The 25,042-nt window shown below is 43.4% G+C and overlaps 1 protein-coding gene across 2 annotated transcripts in view; it reads right to left on the bottom strand.

The window, feature by feature from the left end:
* cpped1 (calcineurin-like phosphoesterase domain containing 1) overlaps positions 1 to 23,381 on the bottom strand; it is a 39,853-nt gene extending 16,472 nt beyond the window's left edge. The window contains exons 1-5 of one of the 2 annotated variants that reach the window (XM_071535703.1): positions 23,201 to 23,381; positions 19,110 to 19,328; positions 7,337 to 7,509; positions 6,016 to 6,147; positions 5,677 to 5,809 (exon numbers count right to left, since the gene is read on the bottom strand). In XM_071535703.1, the coding sequence (XP_071391804.1) occupies positions 5,677 to 5,809; positions 6,016 to 6,147; positions 7,337 to 7,509; positions 19,110 to 19,328; positions 23,201 to 23,264 (721 nt within the window). In that variant the 5' untranslated portion in view covers positions 23,265 to 23,381. The remainder of the gene's footprint in view (positions 1 to 5,676; positions 5,810 to 6,015; positions 6,148 to 7,336; positions 7,510 to 19,109; positions 19,329 to 23,200) is intronic. The other variant, XM_071535704.1, reaches the window with a different exon arrangement.
* Between the last annotated feature and the right edge of the window lie 1,661 nt (positions 23,382 to 25,042).

Below are 25,042 nucleotides of genomic sequence, written 5' to 3'. Positions count from 1 at the left end.
CCCCAGCCACTGTAGTAAACCGACTCCACCAAAAAAAAACAAAAAAAATACACCTCTGGAGTTGTCACAGAGCGCGGTTACAAACGGCAGGGTCTCACATTGTGTTACTTGCTTATGAGGACCGATTTGATGCCAAGGAGACATTTGTACGACATCCAGCTATCCCATTTCAAGGCCGCTTTCTGTGGAATTAGAATTAGTAGACAAGGAATGAGGACAGCTGTCCAATTTCACTTTTCTTTCTTGCCAGACTGCTGTTTCGCTCTGTTCAAATCACAACTGGAATTAGAAAACTCACGGTTCAGCTGGGGTTCGTGTAGGATCCAAGGGAAACCAAGAAGAATCTGCTAACTAGGAAAAATACTCCTGGTGAAAAATGAAGAAATCAACCTCCATAGGTTCAGAGAAGTACTGTTAGCATTCATGAAGCATATACTGTCTATGGATGCAATTTGAAGAACCCTTAAAAGGTTTCTCAAATCTCTCATTTTTTTGCGTGTAGAAAATGAAAATGGTAAATTGTTGGAGTAGCGACATTTGTCTTACAGGCATAAACATATGACAGCTAGTTACACAAACAGACAAAGATAGATTAAGACTCTTCCTTGACAATTGCTTACACTGCAAAAAACGTCCACCTTAAGTCATTTAGTCTCATATTCAGCCCTTTAAATCTTACTTTTCTTAAACCAAGAGAAAAATTCTGCCAATGGAGTGAGATAAGTCCACTTGTTTCCAATGCAGTTTCACTTGTTTCAGGAATTTTCTAGAAATGAGTGTCAGTATGTTGAAACCAGTCAGAATAAGGCAGATCACTGCACTGCTATCAAGAAAAGGACACTTGATTCTACAAAATCCTTGAAAGAAATTGATTTGCATTGGAAACAAGTTAAGTTATCGAACCCCATTGGCAGATTTCTTCCACTTATTTTAAGTAAATTACAATTTTAGGACTCAATAACAGACTAAATGACTTGTTAAGATGGAGATATTTGCAGTGTACTTCAATGTAAATCTCCATTGAAAAACGACATCCGTGTAAGTCTAGGCTTAATCTGTGCCAATATTAAACTAGTCCCCAGTGTCCTTACATCTTTCTGAGGGGAAGAGTGGAATCAGAAGTGTGTGTGGTGTGTGTGTGTAGTGTGTGTGTGTGTGTGAGGTTAATGATGCTGCTGCTACTGTAATGACAGTAATGATCACCGGAGTACAGGAGCACATCTGGAGGCCTGGGATCAGAGGGTGCAGCGGTGAGGACAGGCCAACAGGGGAGGGAGATGACGCGTGAATAACTCAACGCAAAGAGGGGGAAAAAATTACCATAGCCAACGTACGTCCAGAGGAGACATAATAATTTACCATGGATGAGAGGAAACACAGCCCCCCTTCGCACAGAGAGGAAGACAAACACAACACACACTACCTATCTCTCTCTCTCTGTCTTATTTTCTCTCTCTCTCTCTCTTCCTTTCTCTCTCTCTCTCCCTTCGGGAACATACGGCAAAGAACATATCCTAGTTTTCTGCAATTCCTCCCTCGTCTCTGCTGTGTTCTTCTCTAAAAAGCACATCTCTCTCTCTCTCCCTCTCCCTCTCTCTCTCTCTCCCTCTCTCTCTCTCTCTCTCTCTCTCTCCCTCCCTCTCCCTCTCTCTCTCTCCACACTGTCCGTCCATTGGGGATATTTTTACCAGACGCTTGCTTGCCCTGCAGGGAAATCCCACTTCACGCAAGTTGCTACATTTCCTTCTTCAATTTTGCAGACAACATGGAAAGAAAGTAAAAAAAACAAAAAAAAACAATAAAACAGTGTTTCATGAAATGCTGTGTTTCGTTTGGAGCTCTACCAATACACACTGTCGGTTCGGTCTTGGTGAGAATGTATCTATCCTGTTTTTGTTTGTGTGATTTGGGTGGATTATGCCAAAAAATGTCATCCAAATTGGGCAGGATTGGCCTGGTAAGCCGACAAATATTACTGATAATCGCAAGTATTTAGGTGTTGATTATCTCTGGCCTATTAATTGGACTTATGTGTTTTTGTATTCAGCGTATGATAAATATACTGTATATATGGAAATATACTGGAAAATTCTTTGTTGCAGGGTCAATTTACTTCACACTCCTAGTCAACTGCATTGATATACTTAAGAAATTAGGTGTTTTTTATACCTACAGTGCAGCCTGAAGCCAGTTTTTCTCACCACTTCCATGTTCTTGCAGCCGTTCTGCTGTGGCTTGTTCGTACCACACCAGTGGCATTTTTGGATATGTGAGTCAAGAGCTTGTAGTCAGCTGTGACAAACAAGAAGTAATGTAACTCCAGCATCAAGCCTGCAGTCAGCTCTACCAATCAGAAGTAATTTCACTCAAGCATTAAGCCTGCAGTCAGCTCTACCAATCAGAAGTAATATTACCATTATTATTACCATCAGAGTCAATCCCGGTTCAGCTGCCTCGGTGCATGATAGAAGCTGAATAGGAGTGAATTATAGTCTACTGCCGGATTTTGAACTATTAGATTACTTAAGATAATGAAACCCCAAGTATGATCAAATCTACATAATAATAAAAATTTTTAAACATTACAACCAAGTTGATTTACTCTGTAATTTGTGCTTTTACTGGCATTATATTTGCACTGGTGTGTGTTGGGTCTGGCCCCTCGGCAACATTTCCCTGCTCTGTCAAAAACCTCAGCTTGAAGGCCACGCCCCCCCCCCCCCCCCCCCCCTCCTGGCTCCCTGGGCTCACTGTAGCTCATGATTAAGAAATGCCTCCTTCACACAACTTGTCACTGATGCGATGCCGGCCTTCAGAGGGAAGCCTGCAGCGTACATGACACAAACAAAAGAGCTGCGCTACCCTCTATTCTTTTCTTTTTAAGGTGACTGTAAGCAGCTCTAAGAAATGTTAATAAGGTTAGACAAGCTGGAAGAACAACTGTCCATTATTCTTTAAAAATCCTCTGCGTTTAAATACTTCTCACTCCTACTGAAACTCTCAAAATGTGCTCAGCCTGATGCCAACAAGCCTGTTGCCCCTGGATAAAAGTAACGTTTGTGAATAAATTCACACACGCTGTTCTGCCGTTTTATAGGATATCGAGCCGATTTTGTGAAATCATGTAATTTTTATATATCTAACCTCCAAAATAATTCACGAGGAGATCTCTCAAAATCCTTGAAAAACTGAAACCAGAATACAAACTTTAGAAAAAGTTTTCTGGCTACACTTTATTATTCCGATCTTATAGCAAAATCCAAGGATGAAAGTTGCTTGGAGTTACTGAACACCTCGGTTTGTGTGTGACTTGTGGGAGTGTGTCTGTCCATCTGTCGGCCAAGTCATGTTGTGTGTACATTGGTGCAGTTTGGTTGACCCTGATGATTAGAGTGTTATCTGTTAGGGATATACAGTCGCAGCTCCGTTAGAAACTGGGGATGATCACAGTCAGTCTCTCTTTCGACAGCGTGCCTCCAGGACAGACCCCACTAGACTAGACAGATTCCTGCAGCATCAGTCACCAAGACACTCCTGCTACAAGCAGATGAAGGAGGGAGCAGCAGGAGCATGAAAGAGGAAGGAAATATGAGAGGAGGAGCAGCAGGAGGAACTGAAAGACAGAGGGCGTTAAAAAAGATTTGGTTTCACTTCTCAATTTTTCCTTAAGTGTAGTTTTCTGTCAACGGTCGTGCGATTAGCTCTACATTTCAGCTTTTATGCATTTAGCTGACACCATCCAGGGCGAGTAACAATGACAAGACTGTGCTTTTTTATAAATTTCATTTGAACAAAATGTCTAAGGGCATGAAAAACAGTCTGAATGGTTACCATAACATCATAATTCTCCATCTTGAAGGGAAGGTTTTCAAAGGCTAAAGCTTCCCTCTCCATCTCATCTGAGCAGCGGAAACGCAGAAACTTCTAGATCAATCTAGCTGATAGAGCGTCTCATTATGGCAGAGCCTACAGTTATGTACGGGAGGGGATCATGGGAAATGTGCGGCTGGTTGGGTAGAGACAGCGGGTACGCCACAGTGATGAGCAGAACGAGAGCAATGCAGACAGCCCTCAATCAAATCCCTTCATTCCCTCCCACTTGAAGTACCATCACACACACACACACACACATAAATATAGACACCTACACACACAAACACACGTCATGTTCCATACGTAGCGCCGCAGTGAGCTGCAGCATGTCTATCATCAATAATTAACGACCGTGTACATGCCCCGTACGTAGTCTGAATTTATAATTGCCGGCAGGACATGTGTGAACAAGAGTATGGATGAGAAAAGAAGACGATGTATAGCATGTTCTGCATGGAGTAGCACATACATTAATACCCACCTCTCCGCTCCCGCATGTTAAAAAGCCTGTATGGATTGCCCTTTAAATCTTTAACCAGTGTTCCGAGGAGGAGCAATCCATTATGAGAGAGAGAGGGGTCATAAGACCAGAACGGGCCAACATGGTTAAATACATGCTGGAATAATGGCTGGATAATTAAATTAATATCATCCCCAGCCAGTCACCTTGATGCATGATTGAAAAGCATGGCACGTGTGCTCACGAGAGGTCCTGCCAATCACCTGCGCTGAATGGCTCAGATAGCGTCAAGTGTGTGTGTGTGTGTGTGTGTGTGTTGAGCCAAAGCCTTTTCGAAAAGACTTAGTGTCCTTGCGAGAGTTTCCCTGCCCTGTACTCTTTGTATCAGACTCTTATAAGCCTACAACATTGGGCTCTGATTGTGGAATTATTCTCCATATAGCGAGCGAATGCATTGATGAATTCAATTAGGCCTGCGTGTGTGTGTGTGTGTGGTGTGTGTGTGTGTGCCAGGGACTCCTCCTGTGCGAAGGCTAATGGCATATTAATCCTCTGGGCTAGGGACTTAACTGTGCTGCAGTTAGCTATCTTAGAAATGAACAGGTTTAATGGGAGCATCAGCTGAGGAGGAGATTTAAGACAAGACGTTAAGACCACATCACATCAGCCTAAATCCATTATCACAGAAAACGGTAGTAATGTCTTTAGGGTGCTGCGTGAGGCAACTGCTTGACTTTTAAAACAAAATCTCTTCAGTCACATTTACTCTGGCGGTGAGGAGGGGAGAATCTAGATTCAAAGTTGGAACCTTCTAGCCAAACAACATACCATTCATCGGTTAGACTTCAACACAGATTTTTGGTAACAGGGTGACTGTCCTAGCCTGGTTCCAGACTCTGGAACCAGGCCACTCTTCCAGGTTTTGTCGAGCGATTCAGAGTCTGGTGTTGCTCTAGTCAATGGCTTTTTCTTGCTCACTCGGAAAACAGTTGAGCCAATCAGTGCCTTTGTGGGCGGGACTAAAGTTTGAACCGTTTGTGCAATGGTTTTTCATGCTGTTTCGCAGAATAGATTTGTTGAAATCACCGCCTAACCAACAGTCTTTGCAAAGTGGATATAACGAAATGACCATTCAGTCTGAATATCAGGCTATGACTGTCCTGTAAGCAGAGGTTTATATGCTTGAAACCCACTCAGCCAATGGGAGATCAACCACCACATGTCCTGTTGAAGTGCCCTTGAGCAAAATACAGGACCCCTACCTGCTCATTGTAAGGAAAACCAGTGTAACCAGTACAAATGGTATAACTAGCCCCTAATTCGGGCCTCCCTACCCTCCTTACCTGCCCTCTTGAACCTGTCCAGCAGGTTGTGTCTGACTGCCGTCTGCAGGTTGAAGTAGTCGTCCTCCTCCTCTGGGCTCTTCAGGTACAGAGGAATGTGCTGGAACACCAGGACGTGTTTGGGTTTGGGTTCCTGAACCGAGACAGATGTCAGGGATAAATACATCGCTGATACCCAACGACGAAATCCAACTGTTATGTCCTATATGGCAGCAGACGGCGGCCATTATGCCAACAACAACAACAACAAAGTCCAGACTCCTCAGTCATAGCAAAAGAACACATTACCCTGCTTAACACCTACATAAATCAGCCTAGAATAAAAGCACGCCGTCCTACCGTTGAGGAGGAGGCGGAGGCTCGGCTTAGCTGCTCCTCTAGCCAGCTCTCCTGGGCCTCCTTCAGCTGAGGGCAGGCCGAGGCGTCGTAGAACAGCTGGGAGTTCAGAACCAGGCAGAGGACTCCACCCACCTGGGACGCCATGAGATGGAAAACACAGAGAGACATGGGAGAAGTTAGCAGCGCCTACCTCGTTCATGTTTTGAACCTTTTTAAAGGCTGTGAACCCATGATAACAACAACAACAACAATAATCATTACAACTTAATTCAGTCCCTGTGCAAGTGAAGGGCAGAGAACGGGAGAAACTAAAATAATACTAAGACTAATTTTTGGGCCCCTAGGCTTTGGAGTGAATCAATATCATCTTTTAAATCACTTCTTAAAACTTACTTTTACATAAGACCTTCCTTTAATCTTTGGCTTTTATTCATTTTATCCTTGTTGCCTTATCTGCTGTTTATTTATTCAATCTGTCTTTATCCCTATGGCTGGGATTATTTTTTTACTATTTTTTACTGTTTTACTTCTCTGTTCATTCTGTTTTATTGATCCATCATTGTCATGTCATTTGTTCATTTTTATTTTCCTTGGCTGTGGAGCACTTTGCAACTTTGTTTGAAAAAGAGCTATATAAGAAATATGATTAGTAATACTTGGAACAAGATAGATAATAGAATTTTTACAGCTAAGAACCCATTCTTTTACAGTTATGGGATTGCTCTTAGCCAAAAAAATACTGAACCACAACAATTTGTTTTTCCATCTTGTTCTGGTCATAACAAATAAATAACAATAACAACACTACCACTACAACTACTATTACTACTACTACTGCTGCTGCTGGTGCTACTGCTACTATAGTATTATGAGTACTGCCACTACTACTACTACTACTGTGTTACATCTACTACTACTACAACTATTACTATTACTACTGTAGCTGCTACGACTGCTGCAGCTGTTACTACTGCTACTACTACTACTACTGCTACTACAAATACTACTACAATACTATGATAATGACTATTGCTACTACCGTTACTACTACAAGTATTACTACCACTACTACTACATATTATGGGGATTATCAGGGACAGGGGCTGCAAATTAGCCTTGGCTAGAAACCCATGGCATGGCATCTATTTTGTATTTTATAAATATTTTACATATATATTTTGTATTTTATATATATTTAATGCATTTGTCCCTGTTAAATAAATGAGTAAATAAATAAATAGAAATCTGAGCATACACCACACCACACCACACCTCAGCCCCCGCCCCCTCTCCTCCCTCCTCCCTCCCTGCTCCTGCTCACCCAGAAGCTGAAGTAGTCGTCCCCCCAGGCGCTGCAGTACTGCTCCACCGTGCCGGGGGTGGGGGTGTTGCCCAGGTCATGGTTCCCACTGACAAACACCAGCGGGATGGAGGGATCCGTCCCCCTCAGGGCCACCTTCAGATCCCGCTCCTGACCCTCCCTGAACGGGGTATCTGGGAGGAAGAAGAAGACAGAGATCTCAATGTTCTTGTAACAAATCAGGAATCAGGATCCTCAGTGACAGACCCCAAACCGTCAGAGTGGGCACCACTATATCATCAACCATCATCACCAACCCCGGAGCCCCCCAAGGCTGTGTTCTGAACCCCTTTCTGTACACCCTTTACACCAATGACTGTCTCAGCCCCTCCCCATCACAAAACACTTCAAATATTCTACACAGCCATACTTGCATTCCTTCAGGACAATAACTCAGTCACTGCCTATCATCAACCATCATCACCAACCCCGGAGCCCCCCAAGGCTGTGTTCTGAACCCCTTTCTGTACACCCTTTACACCAATGACTGTCTCAGCCCCTCCCCATCACAAAACACTTCAAATATTCTACACAGCCATACTTGCATTCCTTCAGGACAATAACTCAGTCACTGCCTATCGACACTCCATCTCCCACTTCACTCAGTGGTGTACAGATAACCACCTACACCGCAATGTCTCCAAGATAAAGGAACTCCCTATCAACATCCACAATAAACCCAGCACCCCCCACTGCCTCATTTCCATCAACAATGAAACAGTCGAGATGGTGGAGAGCTTCACCATCTCCCCCCCCCGCATCATTGAGCCCATTCTCCTCTACTGTTCCACATGCCATTTCACCATGCTCACTGTCACCAACAGAAACAAACTCCTCAAAATCACACACATTGCCTCTGAGGCCATCAGTCTCCCTACTCCCAACCTCCCACGGACACTGCCATCACCCGTAAAGCACTTATCATAGCACACGACCCCAGCAACCCCCTAAACTCATGCTTCACCCTACTCCCATCTGGCCGCAGATACAGATGCCTGATTTGTAAAAAGGCACGCTTCAGCAAGAGCTTTGTGCCCTCACTGCCCTCAATAAGCTATAATGGACTTGTGCCCTAGTGACTTATTTATGCTCTTTTTCTCCTGTGTCTCCCCCTTTTTTTTTAGGGCTTTGTTCTGTTTTTGTGACTGGCTCTGTGCCCCTCCATGTCTTTGTATTTGTTGGATGTTGTTTTCAATTTTTGTATGTGTACAGGCTGTGGAAACAAATTTCCCTCTAAGAGGACAATAAAGAATCTATCTGTCTATCAAAAGACGTACAAAGCAATACTGACTTCAAGCAGAAACACCAACGCTTAATTACAATAACATCCTACCTGGGCCAGACAGAGCGAGCGAGAGAGACAGAGAGAAAGACGGAAAAAGAGAGAGAGAGGGAGAGAGAGTTATATGAATGCTGATGAAAGCTGTCAGGGTGAGAGAGTGGGAAGGGTACTACAGGTGAGAGATGCCTAAGGGAAGGGGGATTATTTAGGTGATAATGATGACAGCTCAGAGAATGATCAATGCACTGTACGGCTCTACTTTATATCACCATGGTTACGGAGATGATGAGTGTTGTTCTGGTGTAAGCCTCCCCAATCCTCACAGCAAAACACAACTTTTTTTTTTTTTTTGTTGCTCTGAGCGCTGGGTAGAGCACTCTGGAACAAGTTGTCAGATGCACTAGTCCAAGACACATGAGGCTATTTGTTTTACACAGGGAGAGGCTTTTACGAGATGTCTCTTTACTTTGTGTTAAATTGTAAAGACTGCACTGCTGATGCGTTAAAATCAGCCACAGCAAGCTATTAAGCCACCGAGTTCACACAGAAGAGCGGCACGCAAAAAAAAAAAAAGGAAAATGTTTTGAGCCAAATTATTTCACTGCCTGTGTGGGTGAAGGGCAGAGAATGGGTGAGACTCAAATCTATTTATAATTTAGAATGTGTATCAAACAAACCTATCAGCCACCGCTCCAAAGTTATTCCTTCCTCTCCCTGCCCCTCTCTCGTTTTTTTTCTTTTCCTTTTTTATTCATCTGAGTAATTATTTTACTGGCCTACTTTTATGAGCGAACGTTTCCTTGGATGTTTGGACAGGACCCGTTACATAAGAGCCTTTTTCAACAGAACATCTTGTGCGTGACAGAGGGAGAAAATGTAGAGTTTAAAACGTATCCAGATAAAAGGCAAAAAGTGGTTTTCACCTGCCTCTCTTCCATAATTAAGCTAACCTGTCAGACTTCAAATTGTCAATATGACACATAAACACAGACACAAATGAAAAGTAAGAGGGACTTGACGGCCCTTTCTCTTCTGTAAAACAGCTTCTGTGTGAAGCTTTTATCACTGCCTGTAGTCAGGTTTGGAGAGTAATTGCTTACAGGATTACAGTATATTGATTACAATAAACACGTAAAAGTCAGCAGTTAAAGCTCAGTAATTACACAGATTATGTTTTAAAAAATATGCCATTACTTGTTGGATTACACAGAAACATGTTTAAAGGGAAAATGGCATTGACAAAACTTCAAAATAAAGGTAAATCATGGGTGTAAAGGATGATATTAACGCTATACAACAGTCATAGATCTTCTTTTGCAGTCAACAAATTGTCTCTAACAGTACTCCATATATTTGAGGTGCAAAGTAATCCCAACATAAATGAGAGTACATAGATTTTGTGTGAGTTTGTGTAATCCAGTTACTGAATACAATCTCAAGCAGGTAAGTGGTGGTGTAGTGGCGTTCTGAAAGTAACATTCCCAGCTCTGCCTGTATTGGTTTTGCTAACATTTAGGCGATCCTCTGGGGAGTTTACAGAGTGGAGCAGAATCTTGATGGAAACTGTGGTGACAGCTGAGGCCACAGCCATCTGGACTCATTATTCCACAACCACAATATTTGACCATTGCCACTATTACATACAAACTAATGAAATTGGAGAAGGGGGGGGGCATGGGGAGGGGTTGTCATCTGAAATACTGTGGAAATTGTTGCAGCTGTTAGCTCTCAACTAACCCTGCTGTTGTGTCTGGCTTGTATCTCTTTACTGCCTTTCAACTAGAGCTGAACAATTAATCAAAAAAAATCAAAATTGCAATATGAACTTCTGCAATTTCCAAATAGCAGAGGCTGCAATTAATTGCAGAGAGTGGCGTCCAAAGTGGATTTGTAAACAAGGTGTTTTAGTGCTCTGGGTAATCTTTAGTCCACGAATCAAGCACAATATTGATGAAAACATTTCATCATACTCAAACTCAGTATATCCGGCACAATGACATCCATTTTTTTTCTTAAACAAAATCACTTTTCTTTAAATAGTTTTAAAGTTCTAAAAAAAAATAACAAACTTGATGATATGAGTCACAGTTTAAATCACAATTGCAATATACAGTCAAATAATTGCAATTATAATTTTTGTCAGTATCTTTCAGCCCTATTTCCAACCAGCACAGCTTCGTCTTTTTTCTTCTTCTCTTTTCTATCTTGATTAAGTCTCCTGACCCTGTGGGCTCTAACGGACCACTGCTCTGCGGACTCAATGAGCTGGGAAAATCCAGGTGGGGAAAGTGAATGAGAAACACCCCCCCCCCCCTCTCCCCCCTCCCTTAACAGCCACCAAAGTGCCCTTGAGCAAGGCAAGGCACTTAACCTTGTCAGCTGCTCCAGTGGAGCTGCTGAGAGGCCAAAAATAGAAAACCGGTGGTCATGCTGGGCGCCACCCAAGTGTGAATGTGTGTAACTGAGTGAGTGTGAAGCAGGGTGGTGCTGAACAAGAGCATGAAAGCTCAGTCAACTAAATAAATAAAATAAATATATGTTAAAAAAAAGCATTGAAAGCCACACACAGAGGCAAGGACGCCGCACTGCCTTCTGCTACAGCCCCAGCTCCTCACCCTCAGCCACAGCCACAGCCATCAGCTATCAGCTCACACGACACGTCCATGAATCATCCTCCAGCACCACAGAGATCAAACCAATCCTCGGTCATACCCCATCAATCTGCGTTTGAGACACCTTGCTTCAGATTAATGGTGACTGGGAGAGAAGTGCGATGCCTATGGGCATGACCCCATTTAGGTAACAGGTAGTGTCAGTTAACATTCGTAGGCGGCTCGGATGAACGCGTCCCGCTGTGGGTGAGGAGAAAGCCTGCTCACTCTGCCTCACCTCCACCGACCGAACATCCGTCTGTTTTCTAACGCCGTGAGTCTTAACGTCAGGGACAGAGGGTGACCTGGTGGTTAGAACCGTAACCGAAAGGTCACAGGTTTGATCAGACGGCGCTGAAATATACATGGGATTATTTGTCGGAATATTGCAATTGCATTTTAAACTGCGATTCATATCATCACTTTTTTAGTACTTTAAAATTGTTCAAAGAAAAGTGATTTAATAAAAAAAAAATAGATGTCAGTGTGCAGGATTTACTGAGTTTGAGTCTGATGAAATATTGGTTTTCACCAATATTGTACTTGATTCATGGACCAAAGATTACCTGCAGCTCTAAAAAACCTTGTTCAGAAATCCATTTTGGATGCAACTCTCTCTCTTAAGCAATTAATTGCAGCCTCTGCGATTTTTTTTCATTATTTTGATTTTTTTCAATAATGGTTCAGCTCTACACTCTGTGTCCTCAAGCAAGACAACGGACCCCTACCTGCTCGTCAGTTAAGCTCCTTTAATGCACATGGCAGCCTAGAGGTTAGAGAAGCCTGCTTATGACCAGAATGTCACCGGTTTGAATCCCAGACCGACTGAGAAAATCTGAATGGGGAAAGATGTTTGAGAAATGCTCTCTTCTCCCTCACTGACTCTTGTAAAGTTGCTCTTGAGCAAGGCAATTAACCGCCTGTCACTCCAGGAGCAGACTGCTGTACCCGGCAGCACCCAGGTGGGCACCTGTGTATGAGAGTGTGAAGCAGGGCGTTATTGAAAAACAGCATCCATGCTCAGTCAACTTCCCTAGATGAATAAAGGTTAACACATGAACTTGTAGTTCTGTATTAATTCATGCTAACAGCACTATCTTTGGAAGGTCAATTCTTGTTGCTAAGCCGTATTGCAGAACAGGAGTGGGTGATTGGATAAAATCCCATGGCTAGCATTTATTATCTATTTATTATTTTTATGCTGTGGCTCTCTCGCCCTGCTTCAAGGAATCAAAATACAAACACAAAACTGCTCCCTCTCTGCAACTTGTTCATTTAATGAGATCGCAACACTGTGGTTCTCACACCTTGACAGGAGACCATGGCAGGTTCTTGTTGAGCCTGTCCAACACTGTATGTACTTCTCTCAATTTCCTCTAAAGACTGATTGTCAAGACTGCACATAGGACTCAGCGCATGTGGGTCTTGCTGTCACACACATTTTCTAAACTTAAACAATTGTATTTTGACTGTGCGGGGACCTCTAAATCTATGACTAACTCCAGGGTATAACAATGACAGGTTGTGCTGATGTGGCACTAGCCTACAGCTTATGACAGTGTGGAAGCTGAGCTGGAGCTGCGTTAAAACTCTCCTCTCCCCTAGACTCCTTTCGCACACATAAACCCAGGAATATTACGGTATGCTGATCCGGGCCCATCCTGTGAAAGAGGGAATTCACACCGAGCCTCATAAACTGGAACGTCATATCGGAAGACGCAGAAGAGCAGGATGACATCTCGTCGCTATAACTTGGAAGTGTTCATGTGTTTAAGTCGTTGGATCGCCCGAATCCAAGATGGCAATCATACGGTCAATCATTGTGGTGCTCCCTCTTGTTATCGTAAGGTTATAATTATCCGCTTCCAAAAGACTTCAAGGAGCAACGGAGACTGACAACGGGGGACTCGGTGCCATGTTTGCCTCCTGTGTTGACATTTTCTGCAATTCATGAATATACAAAAAATTACCATGTCCTACTTGTTAATTACCACCAGGAAGCTGATGTGCACATTTTTTCTCATATTTACGTAAATCCAATATAACGTGAACGCGGCACTGAAGCCCTGAGGTTTCACACACAAGTGGAGCAGAGTTCGTCTCAACCCTGGATTCATTGACCCGGGTCGTTCTGCAGGGTCTAAGTGGATCCTTTCGCACTGACATTCGAATTGTGTATTTCCCGGGTCAGTGCGAAACGGGTGAAGCGTGAAAGTGGTAATAGGGAGACGTTTCTCAACTTCTGCTTTCCCCAAACCCCTCAGGAACCTATTAGACAACACACACCCCCACTAGAGGACGGCATCAGAAAGACACACGGGAACCCCCCGCACCCCCCCAACCCCATCAAAAAAAAAAAAATCGGTATACAGTTCAGTACAGTATGTCTCCACTCTCAGCTGTCTCTCCTTCAAACTCTCCCCTCCTCTGCTTCAGAATCCCACAGAGAGCCCCACTTTATCTGCCTTCAACGGCAATTAAAGGGGTTTCCACAGCTACAGAGAGGGGACAGGGAAGTCCCAAGGTAACCTCAACTTCTCCTTCCTGAGCTCTGCACGCGTGTACGCACATATGCATGTGCACACAGATACACACACACTTGAACATTTCACCCCACTGTATCATGCGGAACGTCCCCCCCAAACCCCCGGGGACACGGCTTGAATCCTTTGTAGTGCTCATTAGGAGAGTGTTAAGTCCAGCATGTTTCTCTAATCTAATCAGCTCTCTATCGCGCTCTCTCTCTCCCTCCTCCCTCTCCCCTCTACACCCCCCCCCCACACACACTCTTTATCCTCTTCATTTGTCAGCTCTGAAAATAAGTGAGAGAAAGACATGAGAGGGAGAGAAAGTGAGCGAGAGAGAGAAAGAAAGAGAGAGAGATAGGGAGAGAAAGAAAAGTGAGATTGAAGGAAGTCCTTGAGATGAGAAAGCATCTCTTGGGGTTAGCTTGGAGCCGAGCGGAGATGGGGAAAATGGGATCACAGAGCTGTATGTCAATAAACGTCCGGATAACACGGCGTCCGGGGAACGAACTCCACATCCTGACACCCTGATACCCTGACTAGCATTTGTTGAGGAAGGACGACCTGAGCATTTTGAAGGTGTGAGTATGGGATCGGGCCCAGCATGGAGCCTTGTGGAGCACCGCGACGGGAGGCCATGAAAGCCTTTATTGATCAAACTGCTGGGTCCATCAGGGTTCCTCTCCACCTCGTGTGCATGTGTGCTTCTGATCACTACTTACATCTACAAGGCTTTGAGAAGGTACGGAATGTATTGAACCGAAACAGCATTATTTAGCCCTCAGCTGCACTGTCTTCATATCAAGCTCTGTAGATCAAACCCAGTATTGATAGGCAAACATGTGTCTCCTGTGATTTTTTATGTCTGTTACAGAACAATCACAAGAATGAATAGACCTTTTGATTCTTCCACACTAGATTTAAGCCGCATCGATGCTTTAGATAGATTCATCACAGGCGAGAATAAATGAGTGTGTTTGCGCACGTGTCAGGTTTGCAAATGAAGGTTGTCAAAATAAGGTATGAGGCATGAGGCCACAGCTGTTTACTAAAGAGAACAGGCAGATGAGGGGGAGAGCGAGACAGAGAGGAGAGAGAGAGACAGAGACAGACAGAAAGGGAAAGAAAGAGAGTGAGAGTTAGGGAGAGGAGAAAGAGTGAATAAAATCCGTGGGAAAAGAAATACAGTTGCCAATTTCCTGTCGCCGACAGGCAGCAGTGTTGACAATGCCGGTTGACAGCCAGCTTCCCCTGGCCGCCACCCGTTCATTCTGTATTGTAAATAAACAGTTGAAGGGGAAATGTCAGCGGAGAGAAGGAAGGAGCAGCTCCGGCTCTGATATCTCTTCCCTCCTCCCCCCGTGGAGCAGCCCAGTTGCCAGGCGGGTGACGGACGTGGCGTGTAATGAGGATGGCACACACAACCTGCTCTGCTGGGGCTGACAGTAACAAGGGCTGACGCCGCGGCGTTTAAAGGTCCCCGAAGCCTGGCGGTTTAAACCCCATGCTTACACTATCCGCTGTCCCATTGTGCATCTGAAATGGATCTCGCTGTGACCTATAAAGGCAGCTGATCAGAGGGAGCAGGGGAGAGCGAGGTGGGAAAGGATTGTGGCCATGCTTAGCCTAAATGGTGCAGTCATGGAGATGATAAGCATACTTGGAGGCCTACAGCAAGACCCTCAGATGATAGGCCAGCAGTGCTTCATGACTGCTCCTGTGTAGTTAAAAATCGGTGGTCATTATGACTAAAGGTAAGCAAAAAGAAAGAGGAGGAAGGCAAGGGCTGCTCTGTGACTAAACCAAGCCAAATCTGTGTTGCATATGAATAGTTTGGGATTCTGCCTTGAGTCATGTTTTAAATGCAGGGGGCGGAGGGGATTCTATGGACGACATACATAACAAAATGTTCTACCTCTGCATAATATCTTACATAATCTCCTAATCTTCAAATCAGGACCCAACCCAATGACATCTTTCATTACGATCCAATCAGACGTGTAAACAGAAGTGCTGAGGGAGAGAGGATATGCAGAGATGGAGAGAGAGACAGGCTCGCCTGCTGACTCCTCTCTCTCTGTGCTCGTTCCTTGAGGCCAGGCAGGCAGGCAGGCAGGCACCCCATGCTAGCTCCCTAATTGTCATGCAAAGGTAGTTTGCACTGGTTGGCGGCTTGCGGCTCTTTTCGCTGAACATTAACTCTGCAGTGTGTCTTGCCTGCCCGTTCCTCTTACCCTGTTATCAAATTAGGCAGCTGGACATCGAGCAAACGCACACCACGCCATAGTCACTCATTTCATTAACTTCACCAAAGGCATCTGCCTGCCGCTAATGCCTGCCAAGCATACACAGCCAAGGTCCTCCACTGTGAAACACGGGAGTAGGTCTGCGGCCTTACAATGTCTTTCATTTATCAAGTGGAGAAATCGATTGGTGGGTTGAAATTTAATATTACATGCGGAAAAACATGAATTTCCATTTCCCATTAATTTGCTCCAGAGAAAGAGAAACAGATTGATAGAATGGAACAACAGTGTAACCCAGCGTGAGTCAAACACAACTGTGTCAGTTCCAAACAAGGTGGGAAATGAGCACCAGCTACTGCCAAAATGACAGTCATTTTTTTTTTTACTCTACCAGCCACTTCAGGAGGTAACCGACTATTGTTTCAAGGTCCTATTCTATTCTAAAATCTATTTGGCTGGCTGCACGGCGAAAGCGTCTGGTGAATTTGGAAACCAGCAGCTGCTGTGGCCGACAAAATGGAAGTCAGTTTCTTGTCCTGGTTCCATTTATTATTTCAAGATCTCAGCATAGCAAACAAGGAGCGAGCGCAGACTGAGGTTTGTCATCGATGGAGACAAAACATCATGCGTTGCTTTTGGAGATTATTTACAAACTAAGGCAATAAATCAAAGAGGCCTCATATTCTACCTTCGCAACCAGTATTCTTCTGCTGAAACATTTCAACAAAGCTACATCTCCCCTTTATTCAAACAGCTTGGAGGCAACCAGGTGCTTTTTCATAGATAAATATTGCATGCTGTCACAGGGGGTCTGATGTTTACGAACTAGAGCCTTCAGCTGGAGAGGCATAATACTAGACTTCCTTGGTAACAAACGGGGCGGGGAACTAACTTTTTTGACTCCCAGCTGCAGCGGGAGGTGCATCCCAAAACACACCAGCCACGATCTCCTAGGTGTTTAGAATAGAACAGGACTTTCAAATTCTGGTTGGTCTGATCAATAGCTGAAACCTTCATCAACACGGGAACTAAACCTGACTAAGAATAGCCAGAAGGCCTGGGCTTTTTCATAGATAAATATCAGCCGCTGTCATGGGACAGTACGTTGTTTACAGACTCTGGCTGGGAATCAGAGCGGCCTAATGTCGATGAAGAATATTCTGTAACCGAACCATCCCAAAGCTAATGTTCTTCACAGAGTGCATTAATTAGATTAGGACAATCTCAGAGGGCAGCTGAGAATACATTAATCATTATATTGCAGACATATTCCATTCCCTTTAAAGACAGATGAATGTCAGAGAGTCGGCTCGGCTCGGCTCTGATACAGTACGTCTCTGAGAATCTACAGTAATGGATGTAGGCATGGACGTGTGGAATAAGGAATGTTTTTTAATACAAGGCTACTATACTGTATATCAGTATATTCAGTATAACAAAACACCATGTATGTTAATATGTAAGCCGTTTATGGTCATACTGGGATCTATTTTCATGCATGGCGTGGCTGTGCCCCGGCGAAGTGGTGTTTTCATCAGGCACACAGGTTGTTTTCTCGCCGGCGCCCGTTTGGTATTTTGGTGACTCGTCATGAACTCGACCACACTGAAGTGGAAGGAGAGGTGCAGCAGGAGGTGTGTGAGCAGCGATCAGTGCAATTTTGGTGTCACGTACTACCGGGATTTGCACCTGCGCTCCCTGCCTGCTAACACCAGGTAAAAAGCGCCCGTGCTCGGTGCTGTTTTCCTGGCTTTACCAAGTGATACACGCATGAACAGATCCTAATCAAAAGCTTAGCCAGCCTTTCTGTTTCTAAATCCCTCAAGGACGTAAAAAATAAGATACAACATCTTTCATTCACATGTGGCAGTGTTTGAACGATTGTCATCAAACACAGAACTGTCACTAATCACTGTCACCAGAGGGATTGTGGAGGCAGCTGAATCCTCGGGGACTGGCTGGTGAAAAAATGACAGTCACATCTCAGAATTAGACTCAGGTTACATTACCTGCCTATTTGGAATCCTATATCACAAACAATCCATGAAAATATAAAATGTGAAATTGTACATAAACCCAGGTGTTTGTTCACTGGCCACAAATGCCAAAATTCACAAGCTACTTTCTTTATTTTACTAATCAATTACCTGTCAAACTACAACATTTACCTGCAGTTCGCTGGTGGCTGCCGGTGATTTCTGACCCAGCTCATAACCTTCCTTGTCTGATGAAAAAGTGCGATGTCTGCTTTGGACCTTAGATCTGACAAGGTCATCTTGCAAAACAGTTTTTGGAGTTGAATATAAACAGAGCATAATAATAGTAAACAATTTGACAGGGAAAACTGTGTAGGCTGCATGAAAAGTAGTTGCAGTTTGTGTTTTTGAACAGTTTGCCTTTATGTGTAATATAGGGAAGCTATCTGGAACAGTTTCAAATACGTGCAGCATTTGCATCAGCCTGCATGAGGTACCAGATGCCATGAGATAACACTCCTGGGACTGCTGATGTATCATTTGGCCTGAGCGGAAGAGGCTGAGCAGAGTTAAACATGTGAGTTCACATTATGTTTTCCAATGTGAGGCAGATAGTTGGCAGCTACCTAGGTGGATCATATAGGGTTTTTACTGTCTATAAGGCTGCGTGTCTACTGGGAACCTCTCTTCACTGTGCTGGCTTCATTTTCAATGGAAAGCACTAAGTTGCTGTTGCATTTTCTCTACAGCCCCGAGAACTTGAGAGTATATACTTAGCACTCAAAGCAGTTTAAAATAGTTCAACTTTTAGCCAAAGAGCAACACATTTAAAATAGTTTTTCAATAGTCGTATAGCCACAGCAGGACCCACAACTAATGCTGAAAAATTATGTATCATATCTACATTTTGAGTTGAGTTAGCAGCAGCGATGGTCTCATGTAGTTCTCATGTTTTGTTCCATAGTCCATAAGTTTAGCGTTTAGTCATGCAAGGCAGGGACCCTTAACTTTAACTTTATTGGCTCTTGTGAATCCTATTATGCTCTATCAGTACCTGGCATGGCATGGACCAGGTCTCCACACAGCACCATGAACCTCGGCCTGGGTCTGAGCTGGTTGACGGCCTCCACAGCCTGCTTGGTGAGCTGGATCTCGTCGGCCCATTCGTCCCCTCCTCCGTCACAGTCGCCGTCCCTCCAGGCCTTCATCAGCCCCAGCTGGGGGTCTGCAGCCTGGATGAAGCAGAACGGACCCGTCCACTCGCGCTCCGCATCTGGAACAAGGAAGACAAGCTTGGGCTTAGCAGGTGTGTTGACAAAGACCCAAAGACCTGACCCCACGGTTCCTAAAAAAGCATGTGAGAGAGCTGAAATATTGAAGGCATGGGACAAAGCAATCAAACTTTAAACTAAATTACAGCTGCACTAGGCAACTTTGGATGTTGGTGGCTCCAAAGCACACTCATGTTTACCAACCAGCCAGTCTCTGATGCTTTATACCAAAAGAAACCAAAGAGACAAGAGAGGCAAAAGATCTCTCCCCAATCATTTTGCAATGTAGCCTATGCAACATGTAATTTGATTATTTTAACATTTACTTGTTTTCCGTTGTTTATAAAAACACAAACTTTATGGTGTCACACCTTGCTTGAAATTAACTGCTGTCCCGGCTGACAAAGATGCCCCAAATAAAAAGACATGGATGTGACAATAAAGTTTGTAAGCCGGCAGGTTTTTGAGGGATTATTTCCTGGCAGAGACTTCCACTCCTTCCTGTGGGTGTCAGGTGATTGACAGTAAGCAGAGTGTAACGTAAAGCGTGCACTGAAATCAAAACAGTCACAACACAATTTTTTTGACTCACCTGCCAAGGGCTAGTAAACGAAAAAAAAAAAAAAAATGTACCTGCCAAGAATAATTTTTACCAGCCAAATTCAAATATATTTTTCGAAGAACTTGCTCACTCACGTATTCAAAGGACAAAGTTGATAATTCATCAAAAAGTGCAGCATAACTCAATATAACTGAGGAATTAAAATGTTATCGTCTCAAAAAGTAACCGGCCAGTGTGGAAGGTGACTCTTTTTGATTTATCCACCAAAGACGCATTTTACAGGCATTTGGCGCTTGGCAGGTGTTCATTTCCGATCCTGACTGTCTGATCATTTTCATTTCAATATGTTTGGGCCACAGGATCCTCGCAGAGAACGCTACGCATAGTTTGCAGCAACATAAATGCATTAGGGATTAAGTGTGATCACAGCATTACTCATTAAGTGCTATGATATGAGGCCTATTGTGATAGCCTCATGTACAAGCCTCATGTTCATTCTTGGAATCAACACAATACTGGACTAGCTGAAAGAGCTGTGATGATTCACGAGCCAGGACGGAAATTATGTATGACCCTTTGTCAAGGCCAGTCCCGCTCATTCCGTCAATAACCTAAATAATTAACAAAAAGTTACATGTTGGTGTATGTATGGCAAAGAACAAGTGTTTTACATAATCCGGATATTACATATCAGAAGGGCCCTACAACCTAATTGCTCACAAATATTCATTAAAAGGGCAACTGTGGCTTTCCACGGAAAAGAAGGGAAGCACACACTCAACTCTCTGTGTCTGATGGAAATGACAGGGTTTGATGTGAAGGACATGAGAGAAAGCCACGGAAAGTGATATGGAAATGGAGTCCCCTTGCCTGTACATGGACAGATGCTAAGAGCAGGCGTAAACAACAGCTTTCCTACTCCACTCATTTTGTTTCCGGAGGATGTGAATGCAGCTATGCTCTGCTGTCACTGTGGAGTAGGTCTGCATGTGCACAAATCCCCCCACTCCTACTCAGCAGGGGCTTCTAACTGATCAGCATCCTCTGTGTTTAACATGCTCTCCATGTATCGCTCTCTCCCAAATGAGTTTATGATAATTCTGTCCTCCAGAGAAACTTGAGTAAAGAATGGAAAAAAAAAGAGCGAGAAAGAGAATCCTGGCTCCTGGGAACCAGACAAGCAGAAGCTCTCAGTATAACTGGCATTTATGAAAGCATGTGGGAAAACACATTGTACTTTTATGGTTATCTTCATCCTCTCTTTACTCAGATTTATTTTGAAAGCCTTCGGTCTAAACCAACTTCCTTGGCCTTGATCTTAACTAATGACTACACAGTTCATAGGCCTTCAGGACGCTGAAAAGATCAAGCCAAGACAATCTTAGCTTAATCCATTCATAAAGACCATGGAGGAAGCCAGGGAGGGAAATTAACACTGGCCATTGGCCAAATGCTGGTAAGTTTTTTACTGTGGCTGGTAAATTTATCTTCTCTTTTAAACAACTTTCACAGGTATCCGGCTGTTGTTCAGAAGTCCTATTCTGTTGTAGAAATCAGCTTTGGCTGGTAAAATAGTGAGGATGAATGAAATACCACCAGCTGTGGCCGGTGGACTGTGAAGTTAAGTTTCCAGGCCCTGGTGTAGGTTTAATGTTATCCCAGCAGTCTATAGTAGTCAATCACTGTTTGGTTCTTGATAGGATGCAGGCTGTTTCTGTCTTTTAAATAGATCAAAAAGTTCCTCAGTACATCTTGAACTCCTGCAGCTCAGCAGAATACTTTTTAAATTCTGTCTCAGCTTTGAGTGTTTGCATATGGAAATCATCACCTGACAATACACACCTCAGTATACAGATTAGGCCTTCCCTTATTTGCAAAGGAATGTATTCAAATCACAAAGGCACGCAAGTGTGCACACACAAGCACACATGCAAATTCATACATGTACAAGTAAGCAACTCCACACATGCTGGTCCCGCCACTACTGAGTTATCAGCCATCTTCTTTGTAGGCACCGCTAACAAGAGACACAATTTATAAACCTTAAAGCTTTCATAAAGCTGCAATGCGCTCTCTGACAAACCCTGCAAGCTTTGTGTTACACTGAACATACTTTACAGTACAATGTCTCTCTCTGGAGTCAGATGTGTGAACTATTTCACAGACAAACTTTGAAAAAGAGAGAAAAAACAGAGGACTTGGAGAGGAGCCACCAAAGCTCCCATGACAGGAGATAAGAGGCAGCAGCTTTGTGTGGCTGCGCTGGGCGAGCACAACTTCAAACATAAATCACAGAGATTTCTCAGGTGGCAGATGGTGCGCTCAAAACAATACTAATCATAATTTGAGATGAAAGCACAAGGGGTTTGCTTTCGCAGCAAATAATAAAATACCGGAAAATTCATTTTTTTCCCCTGGAGACCCCTTATGCCGTTAGTTTTTCTACTGGGCTGAAAAAGCTATGAAGAAGCAAAGATAGAAATCTATGAACTCCTAAGACCGAGCATATCACTAACTGTGATCATTATGTTTTGAATCCTGAAATAACTTGGCTTTAACCATACACTTTATCTCTGATACCTCTACAACAGGTTTTGTGCTTCAAGCTCAACTTGGATCTGGTCTCCAACAGCGACACTAAAACCACAAGTCCAGCTGTTACTCTTGGAGATACACAATAGCCTGTCGCAACCTCAGAGATGTTGTGAAATGTTGCTATAGACTCCAAATGAATCAGAGGTTTCCCCCTGTAAAACACACACACACACACAAACACACACACACACACAGCATATTCATCGCTCAGCCCAGGGCTGAGAGCAGTAAGTCCCAAAAGACACTTTCTGTGCAGCTTTGTGTTGATTAGTTGAGCAGTCTTTGGAATTATGACACACACACATAACAGCAAGTATCTATGTTTACAGCAGCTTTAAAATAAAGTTAAAATGCCCCAAAGTCAACCTCGTAACAACTGTATCTTTGCTCATTCATTACTTTCAGACTGGGCAGCAGCGCATGTGACAGATTACTGAAACTACACTTTATTTTGTAAACGCAAGCAAGCCAGCAAAGCTAGCATGCTAGTCATCTAGCCTAGCTACGGCTGACAGCGGTGACCGGGTTAACGTTACTGGGGCACAACAAAACAAAAGCTGTCAAACGACTATGCTTGCTTTGACAGCCTGTTAACCTGTAGCTAGCAGCAACACGTATGATGTACGACTTGTGTAACAACCAAGTAACAGAGCATTAGCTACGGCGTTAGCCTGTAAGTTGGCTAGCTCGCTAAAGAAGCTAACGATAGTCGGCTACCTTCGGTCAGTCCGCTGAATGTCCGATGTTTTGCCCTGAGAAAGATATCTTCACTCTCAGCCATAAGATCCACTGGTTAAAACGTCACTGGAGCAAACTGATTAGTCACTTGTGATACTGGCAGAAAGCCTGCTAACTTGTTTGTTGTGTTGCTGTTGTGTCGACACGGCTGGCTTTGACGGCTAGCTAATGTTGGGAACTATCGGTGATCGACTGCAGAGCCTGTAGTGAATCCGTAACTTCAGCAGCAGTGGCCCCCCGTGTGGCTGTAGGCTGCAGGTTGACCTAACATGTTACAGGCAGGCAAAACCACATAAAGTATCCACGGTTATATGTTATGATCCGAGGATTAATAAACCGATTAATAAACTGTCGCTGTTATTTCAGGAAGTAGGCTACACTTTGTTTCCCAAACTGGACGCCAGAGAATCCCAGGGGTCAGTGAAGGGGTTCCAGGAAATCCCCCAAAAAATGAATAATAGTTAAATTTCACTCTTATTTGATTCACTAGACGTTAGCACAGTCAGAGAATGTACATATAAGAATGACTATTCTGATCAGAAGTTTCACCTTCCCCACCCACAGTACAGACAGACCACAAATTCCCTCTCAGATGGGTGTTCCCGGGATAAACCTTTATCAAATGGCCATCTGTGGTCTAAATCTTAAGCACTTGTGGGTGCTTGAAAAGGTTTGGGAGTTCCCTGTGATGGCCTACACTTCCTGGTTCACATGAAGGGCAATAAAGGGAAAAATGTATGATTTCAGGACCTCGGACAGAGACAGTGTGTTTTCAGGACCATGGACAGGGCTATTAGAGATTTCAATGGTCCACCCAGCCACTTTTTAGTTGATTGGAGAAATCATTAAGCTATTACTGTGTTGCTTTGGAATCAGCTGAAATGAATAGTATAGTCTATAGCCTGCTCTAAAGTAATTTCCATTATTTTAATTAGGCTAAATTGTTAGTTTTGCTTATTGTACAGGCATGCACATTTAAAGACAAACTAAAAAATGTCTTATATGATGATTCAGGTCCCATGTGTTTTGTATTCAAGTGTTTTTTTTTTTATCCTGGTCTGCTTTTTAACCACAAAGTCAATCATCCCAGGTTTTTGTTTTGAATTTGTTTTTCACAAGCAGGTTGTTGAAACTCAAACCGACATCCTTTCAGTATGACATGTTTGTGTCTTCTCCTCTTTCCCTCCTCCTTTCCTCTTGCTGCTTAAGTGCCCCTCTCAGGTTCAGAAAGCTTTTCCTGAGGGAGGCACAGTCATCTGGCACAAAAACACATGAGGAAGGACAGTTCAGATGACTGCCTTGAAGGAATTGTAAAACCTGAAAAGGATTTTAATTGTTTTTCCTGCATAAGGGACGCCCTTAGAGGATATATTCACACATTATATACTGTATGGGCACTGAGAGACCAATTTGACTGAAACTGCCATCCAGCTTGATGTTTTTCTAAACGACTGTCAATTTTGAGTTTTTGTTTTTTTTAAAGGTGTCACTTGCAGGTGAAAAATCATCCTAAAAATATTCATCCCACTATTACAAAAAATCACAGTGCTTTCAATTCAGCTCAATTCGATTCAATTTTATTTGATTCAATTTTAAGTTTATTCCCTGGAGCATTATGTTTGGCAAGTAATGCAGCAGGAAATAACCACAATAATTGAAGAGTTTCATTCTAAAATGAGATATCCACCATTTGTTTTAAATGGCACCTACTCTTACAAAGTGATTGTTGGCATGAAAGTAAAGCTCTATATGAGTTACATTTAGCCTTAATTTATAAGCCATTTAAAGATCTTGCAGAACAGCTGTCTCTCTGAGGATACA

Source organism: Centroberyx affinis, unplaced genomic scaffold (assembly GCF_046629955.1).
Source record: "Centroberyx affinis isolate AG114_WGS23_722 - 3 ecotype Tasmania unplaced genomic scaffold, CSIRO-AGI_Caff_v1 ptg002751l_1, whole genome shotgun sequence".
NCBI classification, from domain to species: domain Eukaryota; kingdom Metazoa; phylum Chordata; class Actinopteri; order Beryciformes; family Berycidae; genus Centroberyx; species Centroberyx affinis.
This window is presented reverse-complemented; position numbering and strand designations above follow the sequence as displayed.